Source organism: Felis catus, chromosome A1 (genome assembly GCF_018350175.1).
Source record: "Felis catus isolate Fca126 chromosome A1, F.catus_Fca126_mat1.0, whole genome shotgun sequence".
Classification (NCBI taxonomy): domain Eukaryota; kingdom Metazoa; phylum Chordata; class Mammalia; order Carnivora; family Felidae; genus Felis; species Felis catus.
The window spans coordinates 233,361,331-233,374,819 of record NC_058368.1 but is presented as its reverse complement, the minus strand read 5'-3'; the positions used below and the strand labels follow the sequence as shown (position 1 = coordinate 233,374,819).

The 13,489-nt window shown below is 51.7% G+C and overlaps 1 protein-coding gene and 1 long non-coding RNA gene across 10 annotated transcripts in view; one reads left to right on the top strand and one right to left on the bottom strand.

Moving 5' to 3' along the window:
• ADCY2 (adenylate cyclase 2) overlaps positions 1 to 11,190 on the top strand; it is a 413,092-nt gene extending 401,902 nt beyond the window's left edge. For 7 of the 9 annotated variants that reach the window (XM_045038986.1, XM_023239655.2, XM_023239653.2 and 4 more), the window contains 3 exons: positions 1,315 to 1,429; positions 5,823 to 5,947; positions 10,379 to 11,190. In XM_045038986.1, coding sequence (XP_044894921.1) covers positions 1,315 to 1,429; positions 5,823 to 5,947; positions 10,379 to 10,531 — 393 coding nt within the window. In that variant the 3' untranslated portion in view covers positions 10,532 to 11,190. Of the gene's footprint in view, positions 1 to 1,314; positions 1,430 to 5,822; positions 5,948 to 10,378 lie in introns of those variants that run through there. The other 2 variants (XR_006586411.1, XR_006586410.1) reach the window with 2 other exon arrangements.
• LOC111556636 lies at positions 4,508 to 8,868 on the bottom strand. The gene is made up of 2 exons (XR_002736297.2): positions 7,469 to 8,868; positions 4,508 to 5,023 (listed from the first exon to the last, which is right to left on the bottom strand). It is a non-coding gene; the product is annotated as an uncharacterized LOC111556636 (long non-coding RNA).
• Positions 11,191 to 13,489: the final 2,299 nt, after the last annotated feature.

Below are 13,489 nucleotides of genomic sequence, written 5' to 3'. Positions count from 1 at the left end.
TTAATAGTAAATATAAATTAGTAACAGAAATAGCAATAGAAATAGAAATAAATAGAAATAGAAATAGAAATAGAGGGGCGCCTGGGTGGCGCAGTCGGTTAAGCGTCCGACTTCAGCCAGGTCACGATCTCGCGGTCCGTGAGTTCGAGCCCCGCGTCGGGCTCTGGGCTGATGGCTCAGAGCCTGGAGCCTGTTTCCGATTCTGTGTCTCCCTCTCTCTCTGCCCCTCCCCCGTTCATGCTCTGTCTCTCTCTGTCCCAAAAATAAACGTTGAAAAAAAATAAAAAAAAAGAAATAGAAATAGAAATTAGTAGTAAATGGGAGTACAGATTCCCACTTACCTTCACTGGGAGCCTTGAACTGGTCTTTTCCTCCAGCTCTATGTGTTTGATAACTACTCCTCAAGGGGCGATAAATCCCCCAGGGACAGTAAAGGCAGGAAATCTTACCCCCCTGTAGCCGCTGGCTCCGGCTGCTGTAACGGCACCACAGCCTGGGCGGCTTAAACAACAGAAACTTCTGGAGACTAGAGGTCAGAGATCAGGTGCAGACGGGGTTGGTGTCTCCTGAGCCTCTGTCCTCGCTTCCTAGACGCCATCTTTCCCCCGCTTCTTCGTGTCGCCTTCTCTGTGTGTCTTAATCTCCTCTTTCTAGAAGGGCACCAAGTCATGCTGGATTCGTCACTAATCCCTCATTGGATCCTACTCTCTTATTTAATGATAGCCGTGAGAAGCTGCAAAGCAAATACTGAGGATTCGGAGGTTATGAATTTGGGGGAATGGGGGAGACACATAACACCCTTGCCCTAAAAGGGAAGATGGGGTGTTTCCAGAACCGAGGTGAGCCGTGTGGCAGGTGTGGAGTAGGGAAGGGGAGGAAAGGACCCCGACCTCTCTGCCCTGCTCTCCCCGACCTTCCCTGGCCCTCCCATTAGCCAGTCCCGCAGGGGTCAGAGGTCACCCTCGGAGCCAGAGGCCAGCGGAGAACGGGGGGAGACGGGTATGCGGGGCAAGCGGAGAACCAGGAGCCAGCCCCTCCTCGAAGTGTCTTCTGCCGGCAGTTTCTGGCTTAAGACGACATAGGTCCCATTCCGTGTCTTCCAGCGTCTCAGGTCTCCCCACGGCCACAAGAATGAACCGGGACACAGGGTCCCCTTGGGAGGATGGGTAATCCTCACACACGCCTGTCTGCCGGGCATTGCGGCCTTTGACCTCAAGCATTGCTGTCTGCCTGGAGCCCAGGTTTGTGACCCAAGGGACCGTTTCCCTGCCGGTTGACCTCTAACCCCACGTGCGTGTGTTTGTTTCCTCTCAGGAGCCCGAGAGGCAGTACATGCATATCGGCACCATGGTGGAGTTTGCCTTTGCCCTGGTGGGGAAGCTGGACGCTATCAACAAACACTCCTTCAATGACTTCAAGCTGCGAGTGGGTACGTTGTGTGAAGAGCGCCGGCTTCCGGGGGAGGGCACGGCGTAAGGAACAGGCGCACCGGAAGTGTTGTGTGAAGGGATCTGACTTCCGGGGGGGGGGGGCGGAAGGGCACAGGCGCACCGGGACCGTCGGCCATCTTGCCACGCCAGACTAGAGTCATGGCGGTTGTGTGTCGAGTGCCAGAGGACTGAATTTGGGGGAGCAGGGGGTGGACAGGCTCAGGGAAGTTAGGAGCCTCTGAGGCACTTCAGTACAAAGTAGAAAACAAAACCCCCTTTGGTTGGACCCAGGCTGCGAGCGCTATGTCTAGCAAGTGGACTGTGAGCTGGATTTCAGTCCCACGGCCTCATCCTTCCTGCCAGGGCCCCGCCGCCAGCCACGGCGTGCATGGCCTCAGACCATCCCGAGGAGCCGTTGACTGCAAACCACGATATTATTTCAGGATCAGCTGCCAGTGAAATTAGCATGGGCTGGAAGATGCATCCAGACTTCGGAGATCCAAAAATGTAAAAAAAAAAAAAGTTTTAAGGCAGCTTAGAACTGTTGAAATAGTCACACACTCCTAGGCTCACAACCTCCAAACGCCCCAAACGTACGTCCCAGGTTCTGAAATAGGTATAGCTTTTCTGATCGAAGATTCAGCCCTGAGAGAAAAGGCCAACTTCCTTTAAGATTTAAAATTTTTCTATCTCAAGAATAAACATTAACAAAATTAAATTTTCTAGTAAGCTCTTCCCTTACTTCAAGCTGGTCCATGAGCATGTTTCGGGCTTACTTGCCTTTTACAAACGTCTGTAAAAATAAAAAGTGTGTTTTACGTGCTCGGCTTAGCACGCGGCTGCCTTGCCATATTTGTGGTTATGGCCATTTGTGATTGGTAAGAGCTGCTTTGACCATTTTATGTTCCTCTTGGCAACACATTTTGCTTCTTCTGAAAGCAAGTACGCATAAGAGGAGCTCTTTTAACAAATTCCATTTGAATGGCTTTTCCCTGCTTTTGGATACAGATTTCAACTTAAAAAAAAAATCCCGACAAATGGCGAGCGATTTTCTTCCTTTGCTCTATGTTCTGAATTTTAAAACCCAGAAGTATTTTATATCTCTTATAATGTGGCCTCTTGACTGCTTGTATATTCTGTTCATTGTTAGCACCTGGACACGTCTTGCTTTATACTTTCTCACCTCCGTGCACAATGGGCCTCACCTTATACCCAGGTGAGAAGGGGCAGGCCGGTGGGAGGCTTCTCCCCAGCCTGCTGACCACATCGAACATGCACGTGTCCCCTAGATCCTCGAACTTCTTTATTGTTTTGACAACCTAGAAAGTGAGCTCCTCGACCTTTCAAACTACCCTCAAAAAAAAAAAAATTTTTTTTTCTTTTTTATTCCACGTTGGAATGATCTGCTCGATTAGTAAACGTATTCAAAACAAAATACTACCGTTCTTTACTGCAAAGTGAAATAGAGATCAGCGTTTGCTGATCACATGTGTTACTTCCCCAAACATCACAGCTTTCTTGGTCTTGGACCTTAACGGTATTTTCCAGATTAATGCGAGCAATTGAATAGGCCTTCTTCGAGAAGAATTTGAGTGTTTACACTCATGACTGAATAACTAATGACGTCTACACAGTCACCCCACATGGCAGCTCTTTGAGGTTTCTGAGGAAGCTCAAGGTCTCACGGGCCTCTGGGGCTGCCTTTCCCCACCCCTCCGCCTCTCTCTCAGGGGTCTGCCTGCCCTGCTGCACTTGGGTGTGTGGCGCCATCCAGTGGCAGTTCATGGTAGGAACTTGGAAGAGTAATACTTCAAAAAAAAAAAAAATTAGAGGATACAAATAAGAAATGCTGAATTCACTCTTAACGTCCTCTTCTGCATGTCAAGCTGCAGAATTAGTCGGTCAGCGGGAACCAAAATCTGAGCGCATTCCTGCGCTAAGTGGAGATTGACCCCGTGCCAGCAGTCGGCAGCCCAGCCTCTCCCCACTGCCTACCCCGCCAGGCGCTGACCCAGCAGGATTCAGCAGCCCGGAGGAAAGCTGATGGTAGAGGGGGCTTGAGGGCACCAGCCAGCAGCCAGCGGCTGGACTAAATTCTTTGGGGTGTCTAAAGCACAGTGTGGGCTTTACTGAGCACTCCGCAAAAGCAAAGCAGAATTTCTTTCTTGCCTCTTGCGTACCTTCAAAGGTTTTGTGGAATGCTGTTTATACCGTTTCCTGCCTACCTCTCCACTGCAAAGAGAAAGTTTTGCCTCGGGTCTCTAACAAGCCGTAGTGCACTAAGCAGTACAGCAGTGGGAGAAGGGATCTCAAAAACCCCCTCATTAATCAGTACAAGTTGACTCCTGCAGCAAGGCAGGAGTCCTAGATCTAGGAGAGAACACATACCTAGGGCATAATCAACCGAAGTCAATAACTCTGTTTCTATTTCCGTGGCCTTCCTCCGCACCACTCCCGGGATAACTATGGGTCTGTGTGTTTGAACTGAGATCCTGGGGCAAGGACTCATCCTACCTGGTGCATGGGAGTTGGGAGAGAATCCCAGGCCTCTCTGATTAGAGAAGTTGATCAGACTTCTAAGGAGATGGCAGGTGCCGTCTCCGTGTCTCGGGCAGTGTGAAAGCTCACGCTGAGCTCAGGTGTCAGCACGTAATAACCGTGGGGTTATAATTGCAGCTACAGAGAGGACAATCAGAGCAATGGCCTCCTCTGTTAGTGGTGGCCCAGGCTGCCTGATTATCTGGGCAGTCACATGGGCAAGCCAGGGGGCAGCAGGGCTGGAGAGTGGTGCCTCCTGAGTTTCCCCAGCAACCTTTTGATGGCTGTCCCTGGAGAATCACAGTTTGTGAGGAGGTTTATGCCAGAGGCTGGATTGTCCTCAGTCTGATGAGTGCAGAGCTGTAAAGAGCCCAGCTCAAGGGGGACAAGAACCCAAGCAAAAGAGACGTCCCCCCACTTGTGCGGAGACGGCCTGTGGGTTGCACCTGCTCCCCGGGGGCGGGCCTGTCTACCCCAGGACCTGTCCAAACGTGACGCTCTTGGGGGCCTCTCCCAGGAGAATGTCCTCAAATCTGAACTCCGTCAAAATCTCTATATTGCCCATACTAGGACCTGTTATTGTTCTAAAGTTGACCTGGGTAGACTCCCTCACTAGCACGGTGTGCGTTGAGAGAGCCCTTTGGAGGTGCTTTAGCAATGGAAATCAGAGGCACAAGCATGGTCCTCTGGAATTCCGTAAACTTGGCATTGGGACATCATCAAAGGCACCAAGCTGAAAGGTGGGAAGAAGCCTCGTGCACGGGAAGCTCATGGCAGCATCCTTACCAGCAGGGCCACGGAGCTGGCTGCCACTGCCACTGCTGCCTGTCTGACGGCGCCCTCTCCTGCTTTCTTGCCTGAATCCGGAGGTGGTGATAACAGTACCCACCGCACAAGGCTGTTGTGAGCATCCCCAGAGTTTTACAGTGCGCAGCAGGGAGAAAATGCCACACTGGTGTGGGGGCAAGTGGCGGATTCAGCAAGATGTTGGCATGAACCCAGAAGTCCATCGGTGACCAAACTGCCAGTAAATGTGGTATATCCATTCAGTGTAGCTGTTTAAAACAGAAAGATGTATATTTCAAAAATTAACATTAACCGCAAAACTGCTGGAGAACAGTGATCATCTCTTATCTAGGATTATGTAGCAACATAGAAAACTCAGTCGGGTGACTAACTTTGGCTCAGGTCATGATCTCACAGCTCATGAGTTTGAGCCCTGCGGTGAGTTCAAGCCCCAGTTTGGACCCTCTGTCTGCCTCTCTCTCTGCCCCTCTTCCTCCGCTTCTCTCTCTCTCTCTCTCTCTCTCTCTCTCTCTCTCTCTCTCTCTCCCCAAATCAAAGATCTTTTAAAAAAAAAAAACTTAAGAAAACTATTATAATGTTTTGGGTTTTTTTTAATTTTCTTAATGTTTATTTTCTTGAGAGAGGGAGACAGAGCGCAAGCCGGGGAGAGACAGAGAGAGGGAGACACAGAATGTGAAGCAGGGTCCAGGCTCCGGGCTGTCCGCACAGAGCCCGACACGGGGCTCGAACCCACAAACCATGAGATCGTGACCTGAGCTGAAGTCGGACGCTCAACCGACTGAACCACCCAGGTGTCCTGATACAATGTTTGGCTTTTTTGAAAGCATAGCCAACTTTATGTTATTATGGAATAAAAATGATATCTGGGTACCTATGTATAAATCAAGACCAAGAAGAGAAACAAACTATTTTTCTTTGTTTTAGAATTCCGTGAGTTGGGCTAATGTTGGCTGCATAATGATGATTCAGAAATACTCTTGTACAACTTTTCTGTTGAAGACGGTCGTTGTAACTTGAGTCTTCTTGCCTGGTTCTGATGCGTTGCAGGTATTAACCATGGGCCTGTAATAGCCGGTGTGATTGGAGCTCAGAAGCCACAATACGATATCTGGGGCAACACCGTGAATGTGGCCAGCAGGATGGACAGCACCGGCGTGCTGGACAAAATACAGGTAATCTAGTCTGCTCCGTCATCACGGGCCAGGTCTATCCTCTTCGAAGTCATAAATGAGCATCATCATAATGACAATGATGTATTAGAACAAAGAATCTTGGTAGTTACTTCAATGGTGAAAAGAACCTGAAATTGACATAAGTCTTTTTTATTGGGGAAATGGTCATCCGTTTCTGCACTCGCCGTTAACAATACTTGAGAAACGTAATAACGTAAAGGTTATAGCTTTGGAGGAAGTCGACGACGGCCAACGATCAACATGGCAGTCTGACACCTGAGCGAGTCAAGGCTGGCCCCTTCTCTCCTCTTCCATCTCCTGGCACCAGAACCTTGAAGGGAGCCCTGCAAGGGAGAGGGACTGTACAACCCAAACCAGACAGAGCCCCCAGACTTCCCGTCCCAGAGGCTGAGTTGGAAGGAGGCAGAAAGGAGCCGACTGGGGAAAGACGAGGGACGAGATTCAGGGTGATATGAAATGGCAGCGCCAAATCGGGCCAGCATGGGATTTGGATATGGAGAATGACCGGACGGCACTGGAATCCACGCAGGGGAGGTGGCTCGGGCAGAATGCCACACACCTGGAAGGAGAGACCGACCTCTCCTAATGAGAAGAACGTGTGCACGTGTGTGTCTCTGCAGAACTTTCTATTCGCCACTCCCTCAAAACGCAGTGATTCCCCGTTTCACCCCAGATTCCACGCTTCACTTCTGGAAGATAAATTCCTGCCAAGTGGCAAATTCGTGTGAAAACCACTGAACGCAAATAATAAGCTTCCCCCCCCCCCCATGGAGAATTCGACAAGTCCCTGTTCTGTGTGCCTTGGCTTGACCCCTGTCCTCAGGTGACCTTGCCTCCTAACATTCCGATGGAGATTTAGAGTTCTTTTCTGAAATTCTGCCGAAGACACCGGCTCCAGTGCTATCAAAAGCGGGCTTCTCATTAAACTTCTGCCTGCTTGCTTTTCACACTCTTCACCTGCCTCTGCTTCTGTGAACCTTCTGTAGCATATCTTTAATCTTTGTATGGAACGGGGCCTATATCTCACCTTCTTCCCACCGGATGACTAGTCAGCAGTTTGCCAAAAGTAAGCAACAGAGAGCGGGGAGAGGTGGCAGGCGATGTGGGGCGGAGAGGAACGTCTGGGGCTTCCCGATCAGACCCAGACGTTGCCAGGGGGAGAGAGTCAGCTGGCTGTGCTCACGAGAGCCGACCCAGACAAAGCTCTCACCAGAAACGGGGCTGGAGCGGTCGTCACGGTGTGTGGAGATGGCCTAGATGCCCACCACGAGAGGCGCAGTCTACCACCTTGGCACCTCGCTGACCCGTGCCATGATGGCACCACGGCCTCGAGGGCTTTCTGCCTGCGTGTCATTAGTTGTTCCTGATGCCCCGGGGATGTTCCAGCGATCCTGTACAGCGTGGGGTCTTGTGTCTGGCGTGAGGAGAGGGTGCTCCTATCAAGGACGCACGTTCCCAACCTACAGGCCAACCTAGCCCCCCCCCCCCCCCTTGCCATACCTGGAACATTCAGAAGACATGTTTCACGACTCTCCAAGTGGTTTTCAAGCATTTGGGATACGTATCAAAACCCATTTAAGAGAGGCTGTTCGGAGAGAGCACTCCCTCCTGGAGGTCGTAAATCCCCTGCAGGTCAGTGTTTGAAATGAGCTGGAGCTCCCGTGTCTCCGTCTCCAGGAGGATATTGGGCCTCATAAAACTCCAGGTGATTTAGTGCTGAGCAGCGCCCCCTGGAGGGTCTCTGTGCACCCGGAGCCTGGAGGAGAAGCCCCTCCGCGTGTGTTCACTCAGCTCAGCCGCCGGGAGGCTTGTGTCCAGCAGGTTCCTTCTCCTGAGGCCGAGGTTCACTCCGTCTCCGGTAGCTTCGCATTTCCACTTACGTGCGAGGAAAGTAATGAGACGCCAGGAAGAATCAGAAACGATGCTGAGATCGTTAAAAGCTTCTCCCGGGCCTGAGGATTAAAGGGCCTGAGGTCCTTTTGATTAAAGAGCATCCACGCCCACCACGCTTTCCAGCCTGGAAGCTCACAGAACACTGGAGAAAGCGCGAGTGTCACCCAGCCAGGCCGCCCCCGGGCTTGGAGGCATACTGGCCGCTGTTCGTCGGGGAGACAGCTCCCTCCTCCTTGCGTCACGGTAATTGTGTGGTTGGTGTTCCAGATTCCAAGGGATAGCTCACAAATGCCCGTGGTGATACTTCACACCAGTAAACACCTTGACTGCAGAATTAACCCCCGAGGCTCCAGCAGATGTGTTTGTTTTCTGTGGCAGGTCGGAAATCAGACGCCTCTGGAATTCTCTAATTCTGATTATGCCTGAGAACTCTCATCATGAGACCCTGTCTGAAATCTGAGTTCCCCGGCTCTGTCCGTATTCCTTCGGTTCTTCCCCAGGATCCAGAGTCCTTCCTGTGCCCCTGGCTTCACCTCCCAGCTACACTTGTCCTTCCCCAGGACTTGGGCTCAAGCTAGCAAAGGACAGGACGTGAACATACGGCACCTGTGACCCTCTTTTCTTGCTCTGGTCACAAGGGTCCCGAGGACCCACACATTGGCCCCCGTGCTAGGGGCTGGCCACGGAGTCAAAGTACAGGGAGACAGGGTGGTTTTTCCAGCTCTTTCCAACAGCCTGCCCTTGAGATCTTTATATGGCACCCTTCACCCTTGCTTCCGGGGGCCTCTGGATGTCTCCCTGGATTCTCAGAAGCACAGCCCTCCTATTTCTGCCTCACCCCTCTCTCAGCCACCAGGCTCAAGGAGGCTGGCTCACTGCTGCGGCCACTGCCCCCACCACTGCGTGGTCCCCCGACGGCACCCACCCCAAAAGCAAAATCGTGTGATACCATTGCTGTGCTGTTCACAAGCCTGCACAGCATGTGGGTGCCACCCACACGGCCAAGGTGGTCGGGTCCCCCGGGTGCCATGTTCATCCTCTGATGCAAGGGGAGGAAATCCCTCCTCCTCCCCCTCCTCCCCCTCCTCCACCTCCTCCCCCTCTTCCTCCTCTGCTTTCTCCCCTGCTTTCAGAGCAGCATTACCAGGGGTTTCTGGAAAAAACAGCTCCTCCCTCTCTGCTCAAAAGCCAGATACCTCCTGGGAGGCCTGGCTGGGGACCGTGTTCCTGACACGGGGGTCTGCCCTCACTTCCGAAGCTGAGGCCTCTCTATTGGTAGCCTAGTCTGTTCTCTCCTCACCCATTCTCTGCTTGAGAAAGCGTCTTCAGCAGGAGGCTTCGCCAACACTCAAGCAGACAAATGCCACGCAGACCTGAGCTGTCATCCCCAGACATGGCCCCCGAGGAGAGCACGGCGCACGCTCAGGCTGAGATGGGGCAGGACTCGGTACAGCCCTTCTCCCCTAAGAGAGAGGGGCCGTCCTACCCGGGAAATTCCTCTGCCGTCTGACACAGCGGGACCCGAGGCGATTCGGCAGTGCGGGTCCTGGCCTCGCGGGGCAGTGGCGGGAATCACGTCGACAGGCTGCAAGAGAGGGGCCCGGCCCTGGTCACCTTCTGTGTCAGCTCGGTGAAGGGAGGAAGCTTGAGAAGACCTGACTCAGCGTGTCATGCCCGTGCCAAGGCTGGCGCAGACCCCTAGTGTCCTTTTAGTTTTGTTCTCGAGCATTCGCCGAAGCAGGGGGCCATTTGCGGGAGCTGACGGTGCTTCTCAGGGTGTCTTCTCCCATCTGAATTAAAATCCATTATTCACATTCACGATTTTGTGAAATGACATTCATGACAGTTTGTAAAATCCCACTACAGTATATTTTGATTTACTTTCCCTCTTCCAGGTCTCTCTCTTTCTCTCTCTTTTAGTTTATTTATTTTGAGAGAGAGAGAGCAGGAGGGAGCAGGGTAGGGACAAAGAGAGAGGGAGAGAGAGAATCCTAAGCAGGGTCCTCACTGTCAGCACAGAACCTGACACGGGGCTCAATCCCACGAGCCGTGAGATCATGACCTGAGCCAATATCAAGAGTTGGACGCTTAGCCGACTGAGCCACCCACGTGCCCCTTTCCAGGTCTCTTATATGTGAATACGTAACCTTCACGTAGCTGAAGTCATAGCGTGGGTCTGGGCTTCAATTTTTCCCTTGGGGGTGAACAGATCCTGCCTTATTTCCTGGTCTCGGCCACGATAGGGATCATGACAGCATCCTGGTTTACACCGCCCTGGAGATCACTTGACTTTTTAGGTGGTTTAGAGTCTGTCACCGTTGCAGCATGAAATTACGCGTTGTCCCTAAAAGGCTTTTCTTCTCCTGCGTGATTCTGTCTTCTTCTAATTTCTTAGGAGTGGAATGAAAGGGCCAGAGAACATGAATGTCTTTTGGCTCCTGATCTTTGCGGTCAAACGACCTTCTGGAGGCTGTGTTTTGTAGGCACTGACCTCTCCGTCTGTCCGTGTGCTTCTAGGTCACTGAGGAGACAAGCCTCATCCTCCAGACCCTGGGGTACACGTGCACATGTCGAGGAATAATCAACGTGAAAGGCAAGGGGGAGCTGAAGACGTACTTTGTAAACACAGAAATGTCAAGGTCCCTTTCCCAGAGCAACGTGGCATCCTGAGGGGTTGCCTCCACTTCGGCAAGAAGACTGTACTTCCGGGAAGGTACAATGCACTTTCTGACTGCGAGCTTTGTCTCTCGTTTTTGGTGTGCGTGCTCTGTTGTGTCCTATGGAGCCTTTTCAGACTCGTTCCTCTGACCTGGTGGCATACCATTTGGTGTCTGACGTGTCCCAAGATCGCTCTGCCACTTGCACTGTGCTTACTCCTAAGCAGAAGGAAAAGGAGTGTGTGTTATGGGAGAAATGCGCTCAGAGAATTCACAAAGATGACAGAGGTGAAATAAACAAAAATTCTTAAGGCAATAAAACTAGGGGGTGTATATTATCTTCCAGTGCATGTTTTTTTTTTTCCTGGAAAATATGGTAGCTGGCCAACCGCATCCGCTAGTCCGATATTACACAGTATTTGTGAATAATTGATTCCGTCGCCCCACATGGAAGTTGACTGTGTTCACCCAGTGTATCTCATCGCCGGCGGCCATCCACGGGACCCACGGTCCTGTCGCCTTGCTCTGTCGTGTCTCGGGCCAGAGGCGTGCAGCCACCCATCACCAGAATTAGTTCTCATAACCTAGGACCAGTTTTGTACCAAACGCGTCCGACGTTTTGATGCCATTGTCTTTTGTAAGGTTGATTCATTAAAAGTTTTACGTACTTTGGTTTATAGTCTGTATCTTTTCCCCCCTTTTCTTCCTTCTCCCGCGGTTTGCTCCACAGCCGAGGTTGGCTTTCCATTCTCCTGACTGACGGTTGTTTCAGAAAGCGCGCCCCAGGAGCAGCGATTGGGAGATCCTTGGGTAATTCAGATCAGGACAAGGCTTGTGAGGTAGACACTTGATTCTGCCACTCTCTGGAAATGCTCCGAGCGCCCTGTCACATCTCTAGAGGATATTTTCTGGGGAAAATGTTGTGTGTGTTTTTTTATTTTTTTAAGGTTATTATTTATTTATTTATTTGGAGAAAGAGAAAGGGAGAATGCAGGCAAGGGAGGGGCAGAGAGAGAGGGAGAGAGAGAATCCCAAGCAGGTTCAGCGCTGTGAGCACAGAGCCTGATGTGGGGCTCAAACTCACCAGCCGTGAGATCACGACCTGAGTTGAAATCAAGAGTCGTGCACTTAACCCGCACACGCCAGCCTGGTGGGGCACCCTTGGCTTCTGTTCACAGCTCAAGGCAGGCGTGTGTGACAACCAGGGGACCCCAATCTACCAGGAGCACCTTGTTCTTGGCAACTCAGACCCGAAGCACCGGGCCCTCGTTGGATTCCTCACTGACCGTTTTCTGGCCGTGCGACTTTGACCACGTCGCTTAATTTCTCTTAGGGGTGTTTCCTCATGGGTAGCTTAGGGGATCAGGTGTGACTGAGAGAGCTAATGACCATGCGAGAGCCTGGCAGGTCCCCAGGGCTTTCTCTTGCCGGTGCCATCCTGACAGGACTCAGGCTCACGTAAAAGCACTTCCCGAAACTCCTAACTGGCCTTCCTCGCCGAAGTGGGAATACAGCATGATGTGTTCCACGGTCTGCCTCAGTCAGGCAGTGTTGGAGATCTCCAGAAAGGTGACCGGAAGAGGAAACGTAGTATAGGGACGTCTGTTTTCGCTGTCATGGAAACGTGGCCTAGGAGGCCTGGGGTCTCACTGACTTCAGACCAGCCTTCTGTGTCATTTGTAATAATGGTCATCAGCTGCACCTTGTGGGCCCCTCCTTAGAGCCTGCAGCACCCATCCCAGGGCACGTCACCTCCCCTTAGTGGACACCCACAGCCAAGCGCCCTCAAGCGTGGCTTTCTGCACCCACCAGGGATATGCTGAATTTGGTGAAAAGAACTCAAAAGGACAGTTGTTTCTTTCCCCCGGAACTGTGTTCCTAGTCTTAACCAAACAGTATACTTTTCTCTCTTTTTTTTTAATGTTTATTTAGTTTTGAGAGAGCACAAGCAGGGGAGGGGCGGAGAGAGAGGGGGACGGGGGATCCGAAGCGTGCTCCAGGCTCCGAGCGGTCAGCACAGAGCCCAACACGGGGCTGGAACGCGAGATCATGACCTGAGCCGAAGCCGGATGCTCAACCAGCCGAGCCACCCAGGCGCCCCCCCCCCCCCAAACAGTACACGTGTTAAAGCAATCAGAGTCATTATCAGAGTCTATCTTGCAGAGGTCTGCACACATACGATCTCTCCGAGTGTGGTCCCCAACCAGCAGCGGCAACACCTCATTTACAGGCCCCAACCCAAGCCTGCCAAGGCAGAGGTCCTAGCCGTGGGGCTCAGCACATGCACCGTGCTTGGCTAACAAGCCATCCAGGCGATTCTGGTCCCCGGCCTGAGTCCCCCTGTGCTTTACAAATGAGGAAACCGGTGCAGCGAGGTTCAGGGGCTTGGCTTGTTCGGAGTCTCCCAGCGATCAGTGCCCAAGACGAGCCTAGAATGCAAACCCGCCTGCTCCCTACCTCTGAAAGTGTGCCTCCCGGTCAAGGCTCCATAAGCTCCAGAACTGCACATACTCCTGTGGGCGAACCACGCAGATGAGAGGGCTGCAGCTGACTTAGCCGGCCCAGCGACCTTGGTAGCAAGCAAGCGTCTCTGCTCAAAGCTCTCCCTAACCATCCGTTCTTGCAGAACGCCCTCTTAATACATTTAATTTTCCCTTGATGCCTGATAAACGAGATCTTCTGAAACCTTCTCCAGTTCAGGCCCTGCTTGTTGAAAGTGGAAGGTTCAGGGAGTAGGATCTGACTTAAAGTAACCAGAATTTAGTTTGACACTGATTTATTGTGGTCACGTTCAGATGAAGGCATTTCTTAGAGATGCCTGGTGTTTCTTGGTTGCCAAAGTCGAAGACAGAGTAGTTTGTAAAAGTTTCCCTACTCCAAAATTTATATATTTTCTATTATGTTATTACATACGTGGCTTAATGTACCCAAAGGCATTCCAAATAAACTATTCCTAGTTGTTTGGGGGCGG